Below are 16,376 nucleotides of genomic sequence, written 5' to 3' on the forward strand. Positions count from 1 at the left end.
GAGAGGCTTGCGTAAAATGTGGAGGAAAGGGTGGGAGATGAATGAAAGGGGGGGGGGGGTGGGAGCCAAGTGAAGGAGGGAATGAAACAACAAAACAGAGTGACAGTCTCTGATAACCAAATCCAAGCCCTATCAAACAAAACCTCCCAACACCAACTATACAAAGTGGTCAATCAATGGTTTCCATTTTATTGTTGTGTTCAAATCTGAATGTACAACCCCACCCCCAAATACACCTGTCCCTTGTGAGGTTGCAGCAGAGACTGCAAAGACTGAAATTTGTTTGAACCCTCATTGCATTCAATGAGTCACATTCCAAAAAAGGGCAATCTAACGGTTCGAAGGAGGAACTGCCTTTACACTTACTCTTGCGAGGTACCTGCTTGTGTCAGGCCAGGCTGCCACAGTTGCTGAAAAAAAGGGGAGAAAAAAGTGGCCAAAATTGCCTTAAAATTCATACAAAGAAGTTTATGAATAAACAAAGATTGCACGTGACGTGGGCGAAAGGATTTTGAAGGGGGGGGAGGCATTTGTGAGATTATCAGACACCTGCCATTTAAGGACTGGCCAAAAGTGGGCAAGCCACTTGCCAAAGTTGAAAAGCAAGGGGGGCAGTGGCCCCCCCCACCCATTTCCACCGCCAGTAAATTCAGGACCAAAGAAAGTACATGCACTTCTTGCTTTGTGATTCTGATAAAACACTTCCCACACTTGACAAATCCAATAAACTATTACATGTGTTGGTCAGCCATAGTCGGATCTGTGATTACCCTGGTATAATATACACATACACATGTAAAGGATCAACCAAACTCTTAATGACTTACATTCTCATGGCACAAATGCCGAGTCAAGTGGTGGGGATTTTAACATGTTCGCAAGCAACAATCCCCAGTATGGGGGAGGGAAACACAGTGGCTTTAGGGTGACATTTTGACAGGCACCTGAAGTTGTTCAAATTTTTTTCAAGGGGGCTCTAAAGGCAAATAATTTGTGGCCTGTACACAAGCTGTGCACATTTCAAAATTTCAAATACTTAGCAACTGGTGGGGCTTACAGCTGGAGGGACACTTGCCCCTGTGATTACACCACATAGGGAAGGGGCAGACTGACACAAGCAATGACACTCACATGCGCGGGATAGGGTGGACGCAGCGGGGTCGCCCCCGGTATGCCCAGCCCAGCTATGCCCATGGCAGCAGCCTTGTTGTGGATGGCCGTAGCTGAGACGATCTGCGCTGACGACATGGCCGCCATACTCTGCAGGGCTTTGTCCTTGGTGCTCTGGTCCTGCTGGTGGCCAGAAGACCGTCAGGAAAGTGGCGAAGGGAGGTAATGATGGGGTGGTGGGGGTAGCAAAAAGGTAAGCAAAAACGGAGTGAAGGTAAAAACAATGATGCAAAAGAAAGATAGTCGAGCCTAGTTTCTCTAGTGTGTTAATACTCTCTGAATTCAAGAGCAAAAATTTGACTGAAACTGGGCGAGACAAACTTGAGTGATATTGATTTAATTAGGATTTCACTTGAGTATCCTCTGGAAGAGGTTCTTTTCTGAACTCTTTCAATTCAGAGGGATTTTCACTCTAAACCATGTAGACCCTTGATTCACTCTTTCAGCGACTACACCACCACAAAAATTAGAACGCACGTTGTAAAAGATTGGTGCAGCTTCTATCCTACATGTACTTCAAGCATCTATCTTTAATGCAGAACACTTAATGCCAATTTAAGAAACCTCCTTGTTGGACGGACAATACAGGTAGTCTCCACTTTTACCAGATTAGCATGGTTACACATGGAAGCAATTTCATGTCTTGAAATAAAAAACTTCTAAAAATGAGTAACCGTTACAAGTACACACAGATGCAAAGGTACCAGCCACGTGATCGCTTGTCTACAAGTGAGCAAATGTTAGGTAAGAAAAAAAAAGAAGATTTAGGGCATGTCTAAAAGCAAGAAAAGGGGCTTAACTACTGCAGAAATGATAAGTGAACACAAACACAAAAATATTATTCTTGAACTTTATGTCCAATGACCTTACAACTTCAATGATTGCTATCCAATTTCAAATGCAATTAAAAATGTTTCAGAGTAGAGTGAACATCAAATCATACCAACACTGGCCCTTTTGATGGACCGGTTTTCATGCACACTGCACACCAGTGATCACATATTCCTCCTGTATCTGCAGGAAAACTCTCCTGAATTAGTAGAATACTACGCAGCAATAGGCAGGCGTGCATTTCCCTCCCACAAAACATACCCAATCTGTCAAGAATTGAACGGCTAACATCTAATGTAAAAGCATTCCAAAACTCATGCTGAACAAATCGGTGCAAGTTTTTTGGGATCAGTAAATGACAATCTTGGCGTGTTGCAAATTGTCAGGGTAGTGGAGACATCTGATACGGTTTTACTTACAAGTGCGAAAAAAGATTCCTGATCAAGGTAAGAGCGGGGGTAGCATGAGTCCGAAGGCTGCCCCTTATGAGAGAGGAAGAAAGGAGATTAAGGATGCGATGATGAGATAGAAAGTGGGAAGGGGCAAAGGAAGGGGAGGTTTGAAATTAAACCAATTTCACAAGAACATTATAAGGTAGTTGTCGATTTGAGCATACACCAAATAGAGCCCATTTTGGCCTTCCAACAAATATTATCTACAGATCCAGTACCAGAGGTTTTCTATTTTTTCTCAGATACTTTTGATGTTATTTTGATGCTATTCAATCTGTCGCAAATGTATGAACAATGAAACCGATAAAGTTCAAAGCGCATTGCTGATATGGTCAGACTTGTACATGTATGTCTGCGCCTGATGACAATGGCAAGAAAAAGAAATGGAAAAACAGGCAAGAAGGGAAAGAGTTAAGTTGAATTGTTAGGGAGGCAGAAAATTTGACTCGATTAGAGCTTGAGCACAGGTCAATGAAAAAGAGAAGATTACGATAAAAGAGAAGACAATGACAAAACAAGTTGATGAACTCTGACCCATGAAAGATCTTGATTTATTGGCCAACTGCCAATTCTGAAGGTTCACATGGGTGAGACCAAAATAAAAGTGAGAATAAAATGGCAGATTTCCAGGGACTGGGTCAGAATGAAGGAAAGGAAAAAGTGTTTAATGGGAAAGAGCGCACAAGATCTGAAAAGAGTGTGTGCACTAGGTAACTTTTTGAAGTGGCTGGTACCAATGCATAAAAAAAAATGGCAAAAATATTGAGAAACAACTCTGCCTTTCCAATTCAGAGGATGACACCAAACATCTAATCGCACTTTTTTGTTTGTTTGCTGTCTTGACTAGCATGGGGGCAAGTGAAGACTTCAAGGTCTCAACAACCCAAGGCAAATCCCGTATTTCATAGCTTCTCTGGCAGGAGGTCTAACAACTACATGTCATTGCAAGTAATTCAGGTTTACGGAAAAATCTGAACATGCATATAATATACTGTAGCTCCTTTGAACAACCCCTCCAGCACTTTGCTACACTTTTCAAAATGGTCTGGTTTTCTGATGCACCATTAAGCTACCCATTCGACAAAATTAGCGGAAAATTTGATGGCTTTACAAACAGCATGGAAGTGCATCTGTATCCAACTGAAATTACATCAGGCAACAACCTACAACAAACAGCAGTAAGTGTTGTAGGCGAGTCCTCACAAGTCTATCACACATCCTCACAGGTCCATCACATGTCCTCAAAAGTCCTTTACAAGTCATTCAGTTCCACCCAAGCTACAAGTTGCTCTAGTGAACTGTGGCAAATCACGTCTCCTTTGTTCTCATTCATCCCCTGTTCCTTGTGATTTGCCTTGTGAACAGACTCACAATTTGCTTGAGCAAACCTGCAAACTGGTTTTGTGATTTGCTCATGACTGGACTTCAATGGCCTCAACAAGCCTATGACAGTTGTTCTGTCAAACCTACATGTACATGTAAGGTCTTTTAAACCTGTGACTAGTTCACTTTTGTCAGTGGGGTCGTTGAGACTGGGACAGCAGCCCCCTGAGACTTTACACAGAGACAACTGCACTTCCATTCAGTTGATCTGTGATATAGCTTTTAAAAATTGATTCCCTTAAAGATTTAATCTGAACCACGCCCCGCAAGTTTCCGCTCACTGTGGTTACACTGTTGCAGACCATACCTTAAACTGCTTGGCAATATCCCTTGACGATCGCTTGGCAAGGACCTGCATATGACTAGACACCTGCTCAGACAAACAAATCGGGGTTGAAGGTGAAACAAAAAAGGGGGAAAAGGCCCGGAACGAGCCTGGTTAATACTAGGGGTGATTTTTGTTTGTGCCTTTGACAAGCATATCTATTGGGCCCTACCTTGCATAATGACTGAAGTTCCCTTGATTTTCTCCGAGCTAACACCTGAATGTGACTGGACACCTGTGGGTAATGCACAGATACACACATTCACAGATGGAGTCATCCGTTCTCAAACTCCCATTTTCTTTTTTATTTATTTTCCTTCTCCAGTTGAGGCATTTTGTAGGAAAGCTTACTTTCACAGTTTGGCCAGTAGGCAACTGGCACATCTCAGAATAGTCACATCAGTGCACCTTTGTTTGCTGGGTGAAGGTGTGGATTGCTTTGGATGTACGAGTGCTTATTTCATTTTGGGAAAGGAACTATTTGTGTCCTTCTGTATCTCTACACGGTACGTGTGAGTTTTGATTGAAAAAAGGCAATCACACTAGATTGAATGAAGCAGAGACCTTGTGCTGTCAATCAGAAACAGAATGTAGTTCAATAAAGTTGTAAATTGTTGTACTGATACAGGAGCCTTGCGTTTTGCTCAGTGTGCTGTTTAAACTGCACAATCTCTTTTTTGCCAAAACTCAAGTACACTGACATGCAGTTATTACAAATCTCTCCTTTTCTTTTGAGTACTTCAGTGGGTATAGGCAGAAAATTAAAAAAAAAACAGCACTTAATGGTTAAACTTAAAAATGGCTTGCTTTGTCTTTCAGCTGTTTGATACAAAAGTGGAGGATCGAAGTTTACAGTGCAACCAGTACCTTGTTACACATGCTTGTGCAGCCAAATTTTGAACTGATAAACATAAAAATTTTTAGTCTTGCTTCATTTTAGTCTTATATTAAAACAGGTCAGACACAAAAAAATAGTCATGCTGCATAATACAAATGTAGTGAGGCAAAAAGGTGCGCAGCAAAGGTGCTACCATGATGAAATGTAACACAGACAGGCAAAATAATTAACAAAATAAATTTTGGTCATGGATGGGTGGGGGCGCTATCATCTGTGAAATCAAAAGACGGCTTTCTTGATAAATACTGGAAGGGGTTCAGGCACAATGCAGGTGTTAGCTCGGAGAGGGATAATGCTAAATGAAAACAAAATTAAAAAAGAAAAGGGAAAAAAAATAGAGATGAACTTGCCATGCTTGTAAAAATTAATGCACAGGCCAGGTCATGTGACTTTGAAAACAATGTCCATGTGTGAAGACTGCCAGAGTTCAAGATGCCAATGATCAATGGCAGATCACAGCGCTACATTTACATGTAGCTGCTTATTTCATAGAGGTGCACCCTCAAGGATGGTTAAGACAGTTCTTAGCGGCAATACTACGGCAAAAACCAGACATGTGAGGGTTCACAATTAAGAAAATTGGCTGGGCTGTGGTTGTCCATTTTGGAAATTTCTTGCTTTACGGCTGGAAGATCACTGATTGTAAATTAACCTTTGCTGACACTTGCTATGAGGTCATTATGCAGTTCAACTCCAGGGCATTTTAACAGCAGAACAGATGTTTTCAAAAGCACACGGAATGGACAGAACACTAAATTATAAACTAAAAACACTTCAAAGTAAATTGTTTAACAGACATAAATCACAATGCTTAGAACAACAAAAACATTGCATACATGTACATTGATGTACATCGAGCAAAGTGTAAAAATAACTGAGGGTTTTTCGACAAATACTCTGGGTTCACAATGGTCACCCTGGCACATCCGTACTTTAATTTTGCACTCTAAAACTCTCCACGGAAAGTTCCTGGAAAACCTTGTGTCTGTGCAGAGAGAAGGTTTGCTGGTACACCACATGGATACGTCAAGTTCACACTCACCGGTTCTCCTCAGAACCACGACTCTAAAAGAAGAGATTGATTTCACATGCAGCACCCGAAAACCATCTCTCTGGATATCTTCCAGCATGCAAAGCTTCAAACCTTACTTGTGTTTTTAGCTGTTCATATCATGCAGTCAGTGGCATAACTGGGGTACATTTGTAGGGACACTTGGGGGCTCTCATTTTTCTAGAGGGCACTTAAGGCAGCATGTTAGGATCTTAACTGCCTTGTTCTTAAGGAGTGACAGGTAAAACACTGACCAAGGTGGACTCTCATTACATTTTTTCCTTTGCTAGGGGGGAACACAAGGGGGGCGCAGGGGGGGGATGTCCCCCATGCACCCCCTTAGTTATGCCACTGTTAGCAATCTACCAGCAAAAACAAGTCACAAACGTACATGTACCTACATGTAGTTCATGGAACCAGCCTTTAGTGATTTATAAGACAGTAGTTTCAAACCTGGCCCATGTTTCTATTATCAAACACCCACATCAAAAATCTCTGGAAAATGAAGCTCCAATTTGAAATCATTTGTTGCACCACATTCAGCTTCGATAAAACTTCAGATTGTGCACGCAAGTACAATTGTGCCTTTGCTTTCTGGTGGCTCATAAACGTATCCAGGGAAACCATGAGTAGGGTTATGGTTATAATGCATGCACATAACAAGAAAGGAAAATACTTTTCAACACAAATATAGCACAGAATGAAACAAAGTAAAATGAGATTATAAAGTTACGTTCAGCATAAACAGAACGGAGTGTGATTTTTATTTAAAATGTTGAATTCAACAAGAGAAAACAAATATCACTTTTTGGGAAAAGGTCACAAATACTGAAAAAATTTTAATACCAGGTAGACACATTTGGATTTAAATATGGTAATGTCTGATTGAAAAAGACACCTCTTTAATTGGCAAAAAAGAGAAAAAAATACAGGTGAAGAGGTGATATGCCAACATGTTTGAAAGAAAATGAAACAAAACAAAAAAAATCTGCTAGCGGGAGGAGCTGTAAGGAACAAATCAAACCACTGCTGGGGATTTGACAGGTGGTGAAGTCTATCAAGGTCCACTTTGGTCACTTTTGTAGTGCTTTGCTCTGGAAAGACTTTGGGCTGTTCATGAACACTCAACTCCATGTCAGTGCAACTTGTATCATTCATGACAGAAGTTCTTTCCTCTAAATAATGCAAGCGGCATTTTCAACAATTATCATATCTACTTTAATTCTTCTTTTATTTCAATAGTTCCTTTGTGTCTTCTGGTGTTTTGGTTAGGATTGTATGCACTCTAAGTACACTTAATGGAACAGGTTAGGCACTACATGTGCACAGGTGCAATTAAAGAAACAAACGAAGTGCAATAATAAAGATCAAGGACATGTTTCAAATGTGGCACTTCTGGCTATGGCTTCAGGATTTTAATCATTAATACTCCGTCAAGACAATACCAAGCCATAGACAAAAATGCCTGATTGAGGCTTACCTGCTTCCTTGTTCTCGTCTTTCCCGTTCTTAGCTTAATGTACCTTGCAATGAGTTCGTTGCGACCTATAAATAATACATACATAAAAACATGAAAACATGCTTGTACATGTATGTATCATATGCTGCAGCTGTTCCAATGCCATTTTTTTCCCATGATAAGATAGAAATATTCCCCCAAAATGTTCTTTTATTTTTTTGATAATGGTAACATGCTGGGTCCAATGATAAAAATGGGAAGTTAGAGTAATTCAGGACTTGTTATCTGCCCTTTTAGGTTCGGACTCAGGTGAGCTGTCTGATAGTGCTACACGTACTTAAAAAATCAAATAGAAATAAAAGGCCTGAAAATCCTCCAAATCATCTGACATTGACATGTGGGTATTGTGTCACATTCTGGGCTGGGGGAAGTGTCAACACACTGAACACAAGCCCACAATGCTATCTCCAGTTGGCTTTTGTACTGGCTACCCGTAACAACATGTGCAAGATCCAATAATTCACTGGGCATTGCATATACAGGTACGCATTATATCCATTTTCTTTTAAGGTAACTTCAAAATGGCAGCTCCTTCAATACTGGTACTTCTGGTGCCCAAGTGTCCAGAACCAAAAAGGCCTGCATCAACTGCAGACAACCAGCATCACCTCTTTTCAATTTTTTTGAGGGGGGAGGGACACAGCATGAGAGTTGAATAAAGGCTTTTGCTATCCAGTCAAATAATAAAGGAACATTACATGTACAGTATGAATAAAGTTCATCAATGTATCAATTAATGCAAGTTTACAATGTATATTGTATAATGCTGCTTTGCAAACTACTTTCAATTAATTTCACAAAATTTGCCTCTTCTCACGTCAACCTTAACACTCTCGTGTCAAAACTATCCCCATACAATGTACATATATGTAATATACTATAATACATTATAGTATATTTGCCATTATCCGATACATGCCGTTAAAATCACAGCACCATGGTATACCTGAAATGAAAGTGTATGACACATCACCAAATATAAAAGCTACAATACTTTAACCAGTCTGTGATAACTGAGAAGTCAAACATTGGACTAAAAACTACAATGTAAAACCCACAAGAGCTCAAATTTAGCCTCACAAAAGTAAAAAATTCCTTGTTGATTCAGCTTTTATGGTGGTAACAACAACAGAAGTCACTCTCTCTGAAACCTACATGCCATCATCACAAAGGGAGAAAACCCTTGGTTTATGACCCTGTCATTCGTTAACTCCAGATGAATAAATTTAATTGCCAGGAACAACAAACAAGTCCATACAAAAAACCTTGATGTAGTGAATTGATGGGTTCCTCATACGTCAGGCAATAGACCGTAATGTAAAGATGAGACACTTCAGGTGCCAATTATTACAAAGGAGACAATTACCAGACATTTTCCTCATGGGCCGTCACCACACAATAGGGCTGTGCCAAATATCCGAATATTTGATCCATTATCGAATATTTGAATATCATTTTCCGAATTTGATTATTCAAATTAAAAAATTCATGAAAGGGAAGGGAGAATTTTTTTTTTGTTTTAAATGAGAAAAAAATGCACTATGGAGGCTTGTTTCACGCGGGTAAAAATGAAAAGCAATAGAAATCCTATGACGACTCAAAAAGTAAATTATTGAAAATCATTGAAATTAAATCATTGAAAAAATTTAAAAGGAATACAAGTTTTCAACAGGGCTGGAAGTATTGTTCAACTCTTAAATCTTGCTAAATCGTGGCTGAAGATACTCCTAGACGTGAGAAGCTATTAAAGTAATTATAATGTACAGCTGTGTGCATTATTACAACTCATTTTATAGATGGTGTAATCAACAATCTGCCAGTCAGTAAGACCGAATATTTGGATAGTGAATTATTTGAATTGACTCACACCCTACCACACAATGTGCCAATTTTTCAGAGAAATGGATAAGCGTGTGTTGACTGAAATAAGACATACATGTACATGTATATGTATGAGAGAGAAAAACCGCAACCATAATGTGCATGTATATTTTGCTCCATCTTGTGTGTACTACATGTATAAGTCACAGTCACACTGTACATGTACTTGTACGCACAGTCTTGGGGTACCCTCTGGTGTCATCATGACACATCACACGTGACATACATTAGGGATTTACAAGGGCTCTAATAAAGTTGGCAGGAAGTTTGAGACCATGCACTTCTACATATGGGAACACTGCCCACTGCATTTGAAAATTTTCAAAAGTTTGAAATCCTGCTATGTACTGCAGGAGGACCTCGCGTAAGATGTGATCTTCTCTTGACATGCTCAGACTCTCTGTGTGTGCACCTCTGAAAAAGCTCCTCAACAGTGACATACGCACATGATACATGTACATGTTCGATGCCCATGTGAAATATAGTGAGATTGTGCACATTCTCAAGAAAATAATTGATATCTATACCATATGAGTTTGCTGTACGCATTCCGGTAAAAGTTACTGATGTGCGATGAGTTTGTACACATTCAGGTGAAATCATACATGTACATGTATGTCATGATTTTGTACATACATGTAGTCAGGTGAAAGTTACCAACATACATGTACCATGAGTTTGTACCCATTCAGGGGAAAGTTACTGATTTGTGATGGGTTCACACATGTACACATTCAGGTGAATGTTGCTGATACATGTGTGTAATGCATTTTTTACCCTGATTTGATGCAAGAGCCATACACAGGGAGTTGCAACATACACGTACACAAGGAGCATTCAGCTGTCCAAAGCAACTTTAATGTTGCCATCATGAGACCACTTGGTTTCCAAAATAATTAGTTGTTGTGCTAGAGATTACACCAATGCACTGAAAAATGAAAAACACCAAGCTGGACAACTGAATATTCCTTACGAATGAAATGTATAGTACAGTTGACTCTTATTAACACAAAGGCCTCAGGACTTCCTTTATTATGTCGTATTATCAAGAAACTTGTCTTAAGCAAAAAGTACTTTCTCACTTGTGCATATGCATGTATGTGTCGTTTGTCAATCATACTACGATTGAAGGGTAATGAATTTCCTTTAAAACAGTTCAAAAATGTTCTTTATGAAAGTGGAATGTACATGGAGATTAAATAAAGATTTAAAGATAATGTATTACAATACGGTCGATTCACAATGGTGCGCCTCCAAGAGTTTGCAACGCGTTGGCCAATCACGATGCATGAAATCGGTCGACCCAATGCGGGTTTGGAAAGGGTTGACAGATTCCACACGTTGTGATTGGCCAATGCGTAGCAAACTCTCGGAGGCGCACTGTTTTGAATCGCCCGTATTCAGAAGAACGAAGGGGAAAATTAATAAAATGCAACAACTGGGCAAGCAGACTCATCACCATATGTAAGTACATTAACATTTAGTTGGTGACCATAATTTTATACATGTACAAAGTGAAGGAAACTGGTGAATTTTTGGGTGGACAATAGAGGGCGCAGGTGGGGGTAATGCTTGGCCTAGGGAATGTTGTGCTAGGAAATCAAGTATTTTTATTTTACTTTTGGGATTTAGAACTCCAAAAGTTGACTACCAAGGGACATTTACGGGTAAGAGAAGAACAGATTTTAATGACAAATGAATTTTAAATTAGTTTCTAAGTTGGGTAGGAGCATTTTTTTTATTCTCTTTTTCATGTTTTGCTGGGGAGTTTGTAACGAGTTTGTTCTGATCGGGCCCTGTGATGGCCTGGGAATCGCAAACGCCCATTGTCCATCATTGTTTATTGAATGGGTTTGTTGACTGAGGAGCTGTTTTCAAAGTGTTTATTCTAAACATCTGCATTCAACTGCACTGGAAGAAATGAAAATCTTGTACTGAAGCTCGTCTTAAAGATTTTTTCCTAATAGGAATCAATGTACATACTTTGGTCGAGACAGGCAAAATATGCTTGTCTTAACAAGAATCTCATCTTACCCGAGCTCATATTACGGACAGTCGACTGTGCATATGCCAACTGCAAACATGCAATGGGCTCTGGAACCAAACTTTTTATCTATATAAGAAGCCGATAGGACCCTCAACACTTGCATACAGCTTTGAATGATAGGTATACATGTACATGTACATGTAGGTAATCTCCTCTCTGCTGCACTACTCCTGCATGGTAGTATGTGCAGTGGCATAGGAATTTTCGCCAATACGCCAACTTGGAACTTGTTTGCCAAACTTGAGTCGTGTGAAATTCACGGAGTGATCCCTGGTACATAACATGTTTCATGATTCAGGGAAACAAACATTGTTCATGTATTTATTTTGGATTAATTTTGCCAAAGAAGCTGGAATTAATATTGGAATTAATATTGGGGGACCCCCCCTCCCGCTAAGCCCCTGAGTACATGTGTGTGTGCTGTGCGTACATGCAAGCACAGTCTGATTCCTCTGATGTCAAAAGAATACTCCCTCCATCAACCACTTTTGAAGCCATGGACATAACAGATAATAATGATCTTGTAGACCTACAGCTGCATAGTTCCCATGTACTTGGGCGACAAAAGAGCCGTGACAAGAACCACACATGTACGGGTACATTATGGTTCACAGCCAAAAGCATTATTTTCGTTTTGTGCAGTTTCTTTGACAAACACTGCCACCTGTAACAGTATATGGTCACGGGCATCGTGGGGGTTGCCCCCAAAAGAAAAACTTATAAAGGGGAAAAAGGAAGAGAGAGGAAAGGGGACACAATGCACTAATTTGCTTGAATAAACGTCAGAGTTGACTCCATTCAACTGTGAATGGTTTATTAGTTTGCTGCTGCTAAGTGCTTATCCATAGGCCCCACCTGGAAAAAATCCTGGACGCCTGTGGTCACGGCTCTTGTCATGGGAGTGCTGACTACATGTACGTACACACATATCAACCAAGAAGGCTACATACTGGACATGTACGGTACATGTACATGATAGGTTCACTGGTGCATCCTCATGTACCTACACACATGCTGGCCAAACTGATGTGTGGACTGATCTAATGCTTGGACTTGGATCTTGCGGTTATTACACTGTCCAACAAGCGGTCACAATGGTTAAACCAAGCCATGCAACTGGCTGCAAGCTCTTACATGCATATTCCTCCATGATTAATCATGGTGTACATGTACATGCATGCGTGTGCAGTGTTGTGCCATTATTAACATAATGAAGGCTGACGTGTTTCCATGGTTTTTCTGTCCTCAAGGGTCAAAAGAATCAATCACAGCTGGCCGGTGATCCTACATACCCTACATGTAGTACACTGTACATGTCCATGTATAAAGAAAAGCTGTCAGGAAGTCCTACAAAAAAACTGTATCAATACTGGGTATGACATGCTATGATACAACCCTGTGTCATGGGGAATCACATCACACTGTTCCTTGCTCTATGCATCGCTATATATATTGTCACCGAGAAACCTTTCTATTGTCACGACTGGAATCACGGTGACATCATTTTGTCATCACGTACGTGATTACAGTGTTTTCATTTAGATAGCACAAACAATGTTGATATGCCAGTGAAAAAGATATGTGCATCAAACATTATGAAAATTGCTCAAAATCTTTTAATATAATGACTCATCATCAACTAGAACTTGAAATGCAACAAGAGACTCAAAAGGTATGTTTCCACTCCTTGGGGAATTGCTTTTAACTTCATTTCATGGGGGCCCTCAAGTGTGACAGGAGGAGACCTCCCCATAAAAACTTCACTGTCGATAACCCCTGGAACAGCAATCAACGAGGGACTATGCACACAAATAATGAACAGGGATCGGCTTGCTGGTCAACCGGGAATGAAATGAAAATAAAGATTTATTAACTGTCACCTTATAAGGCAAACGGATTCTGCCCGCATCTCCAGGGTCCGACATGCTATAACTGGTGCAATGAGTAAAACAAGACACTGCACTCGTCTCTGGCTTATGGGCAAAATATTTGCCTTTGGAGAATTTATCTGGAAATTGTGCACTGATTTTTTGTGTGTGTTGGTGGTGGTTTTTGGTGTGTTTCTGGTATCAAATGAAGATCAAGGTAGTGCTTCAGTTAAAGGTTGCCGCTGAACTAACAAACATACATGTACACGTATGCTTGACCGAAAAACCTGCACATCACTCAGCAGCATTGATTTAACACATGTTTCGGTGTTATACATGTAGGCTACCAAATGCCATGCCATGTACATGTAGATCTCGATTTAATTTATTTAACAGTCTCATACTATGGGGAGAAGATAAATGGCAGAAAGCAAAATGCTGCGCTGTGTTCATACACAACATTTGTGGGAGGGTTGAACCCTCTTGTCTTTTTTTTGAACCAACACTAGCCAAAAATACCCACAGGTCAACTCTCGGGTACTTTGGCTGAAGATGTTCTTCACCTGCAATGCTACGCATGACCCAATTTAATTGGTGCATCTCCATTCCCGAGGGAATCGTGGATACACAGCACATCAATCTCTCTCGGCTTTTATTTCACTGGTTGAAGCTAGCTGCAGGGTAAGGAGATCGGGTAGTCCCAGGGCAATCCCCCTACATGTACATGTACCTCCCCCCCTAGGAAACAGGGTTAGGGAGGGGAGAGAGAGACCAGGTGCCTGGCCCCATTTTTGGATGTCGTAAAATCCTTGGGGGAGCATGAGGTGTGAGGAAGCAATCTGTGATCCCAGAAAATGAGTCTTCAGGCCATTTTCAGTGAGTTTGTTCTATCTGTAGTTTGCACTAGTTGCAAACTGAGCTCTTTGATTTTGATGTGTGACTTTTTAAAACACAAATCACAAGGGATTCCTGCAAGAACAATGCCTTCGACTCAACAGAGGCTCTGGCGACTCAGTTTCTTCAGCAAGTTGGATCATGGTTGGAAATCTTTCTCCAGGATACATTTGGTAGAACGACTTCAGGATTTATTTTAGTATGCTGAACTCTGGTCGGATTGCTACCTGAGAAACTTCACGAAATGAGCAAACTTGTACCATACGGCATACTACCTTCTTCCAGGGGAGGGTCAAACACTTGAGTGCTAATAGCAGGGGGGTGGTATCTGGCATTTCTGTGGCCCCCCAAAATAAAGGGAACCTGAAAACTAATGCATGCATTTTCTCTAAAGTGCTTAAACAACCAGGTGAGAACCACAGAAAAGCAGGAAAAAGAAAAAGGTATCTCGAAAAAAACAAAACAAATAAAGCCTTCCAAACAGACACACAAAAGTCAGAAAATAGGGGGTGGGGCATGCTAGGTGCACCCCTTAAACTTCAATGATTTCCATCAAATGATCAGAACCAACCTCATTTTCCTGCAATACTTGCATGCACATAACATGTCAAATTTTCGGGCTTAATGTCAGAAAGACTCCAAAACATTTTACAACAAGCCTGAAATGGGTTGTATATGAAGGGAAATACAAATTCGGTGGTGCCATTATCTTTAATCCATAGTCCACTTTTTGATGACAACCATGAAAACCAACAGTTTCCTGAACAGTATACTCATGCCTATACTCCGGCACAGCCGGCCAAGTGTATGGACATGTCTACGTATTCTTGAGATTGTACATGTACCTGAGAAATTACAATAATTAAATTAACTGAGAAATTATTTTGCCATTATAGTAACACGTTTAATATATATTAAAGGTAAATTCAAGCTTTGTGCACCAGATCTACATGTACTTACACCTGATACAGATGAATTGAGAATTGAGGGAAACCATTTTCTGCAATAATATTTTTCAAACAACTTCCCAAGTTTGATGCATGATATACAACTATCAATGGACACTTGCCATCCAGTTTGCAGTGCCGACACTGCAGGTATTAAACATTGACTGATTTTCAAGGAAATAAGTTGTAGACAATTTTTCTATCAGGTTACGCAAGAATCAAAACAAAGCAACTACATGTATTTTTCAGCTAGTAGTTGGTGAAAAGCTCTTTTAAACAAGCCATAATGTTTACACATTCATATTTAGTCTTTGGCAATTTTTAAATTATGCCCAATTTGTGAATGATTTTATTGTTGTATTGGCAATATCACCAAGGAAAAGAATTTAACTACACAAGAATTAATACTGCCATGACTAGAAGCCATCCCCCTTCATAAGACTTAAAATTTCCCTTCTGTTTTCAATCACTATCCTCATTACTTAATATTTCTTTCAATAAAAACATATTGACTCATGTAGTACATGAAATTCTGATCATTGATGAGGAGCCAAAGAATTCAGCATTGTTCAGCAGAAAGGCAATGTCTGCACCGGTGGTGGAAGGGGGAGGGGTACTAGGGGCACTGTCCCCCACTTCATAGTCCTATCAGCTGTTAGAGGTAAACTGCAACTTCATAACTGTATTTTTTCGGTCTGATGGCCGGGACTTGCCCCCTCCCCCACTTTTAAAACCGTTCCATCGCTGTTGAATGTCTGGTACATACATGCATGTGTATCAGTGTCTGTTGGGGTGTTGTTACACTGTGCTGGTCTTAAAGTGGATCCAAGTTTTTGTCCAAAAGAAAACATTTTTTTCCCCATCCTATTATTCCAATTTTTTGGGAGCAACATGATGGCAAACAAGTATTTTATATCTTGTGACCTAACAAAAAAATTTTCTGAAAGACTGAACTGGTACGTATACATGTATGCCCAACCTGCAGAGATGCAAACTTTCCAAAAAAAAAAAAATGTAAGTCTATCGCACGATACCAAATTACCTACTACTCATTTCAACAGAAATACATTCGAACCCTGAGTTGAAATTTATTGTAAAAGTCATGATAGT

General features: G+C 40.1%; 1 protein-coding gene across 12 annotated transcripts in view; it reads right to left on the reverse strand.

Moving 5' to 3' along the window:
• LOC110985753 (transcriptional enhancer factor TEF-1-like) overlaps positions 1–16,376 on the reverse strand; it is a 36,941-nt gene that overhangs the window by 6,257 nt on the left and 14,308 nt on the right. For 3 of the 12 annotated variants that reach the window (XM_087134238.1, XM_022247023.2, XM_087134237.1), the window contains exons 3-7: positions 7,591–7,655; positions 4,334–4,396; positions 2,421–2,483; positions 1,132–1,293; positions 367–410 (exon numbers count right to left, since the gene is read on the reverse strand). In XM_087134238.1, the coding sequence (XP_086990364.1) occupies positions 367–410; positions 1,132–1,293; positions 2,421–2,483; positions 4,334–4,396; positions 7,591–7,655 (397 nt within the window). Of the gene's footprint in view, positions 1–366; positions 411–1,131; positions 1,294–2,420; positions 2,484–4,143; positions 4,207–4,333; positions 4,397–7,590; positions 7,656–16,376 lie in introns of all 12 variants that reach the window. The other 9 variants (XM_087134240.1, XM_022247028.2, XM_022247033.2 and 6 more) reach the window with 6 other exon arrangements.

Source organism: Acanthaster planci, linkage group LG03 (genome assembly GCF_054643075.1).
Source record: "Acanthaster planci isolate LZ-2023a linkage group LG03, COTS_SCS, whole genome shotgun sequence".
NCBI classification, from domain to species: domain Eukaryota; kingdom Metazoa; phylum Echinodermata; class Asteroidea; order Valvatida; family Acanthasteridae; genus Acanthaster; species Acanthaster planci.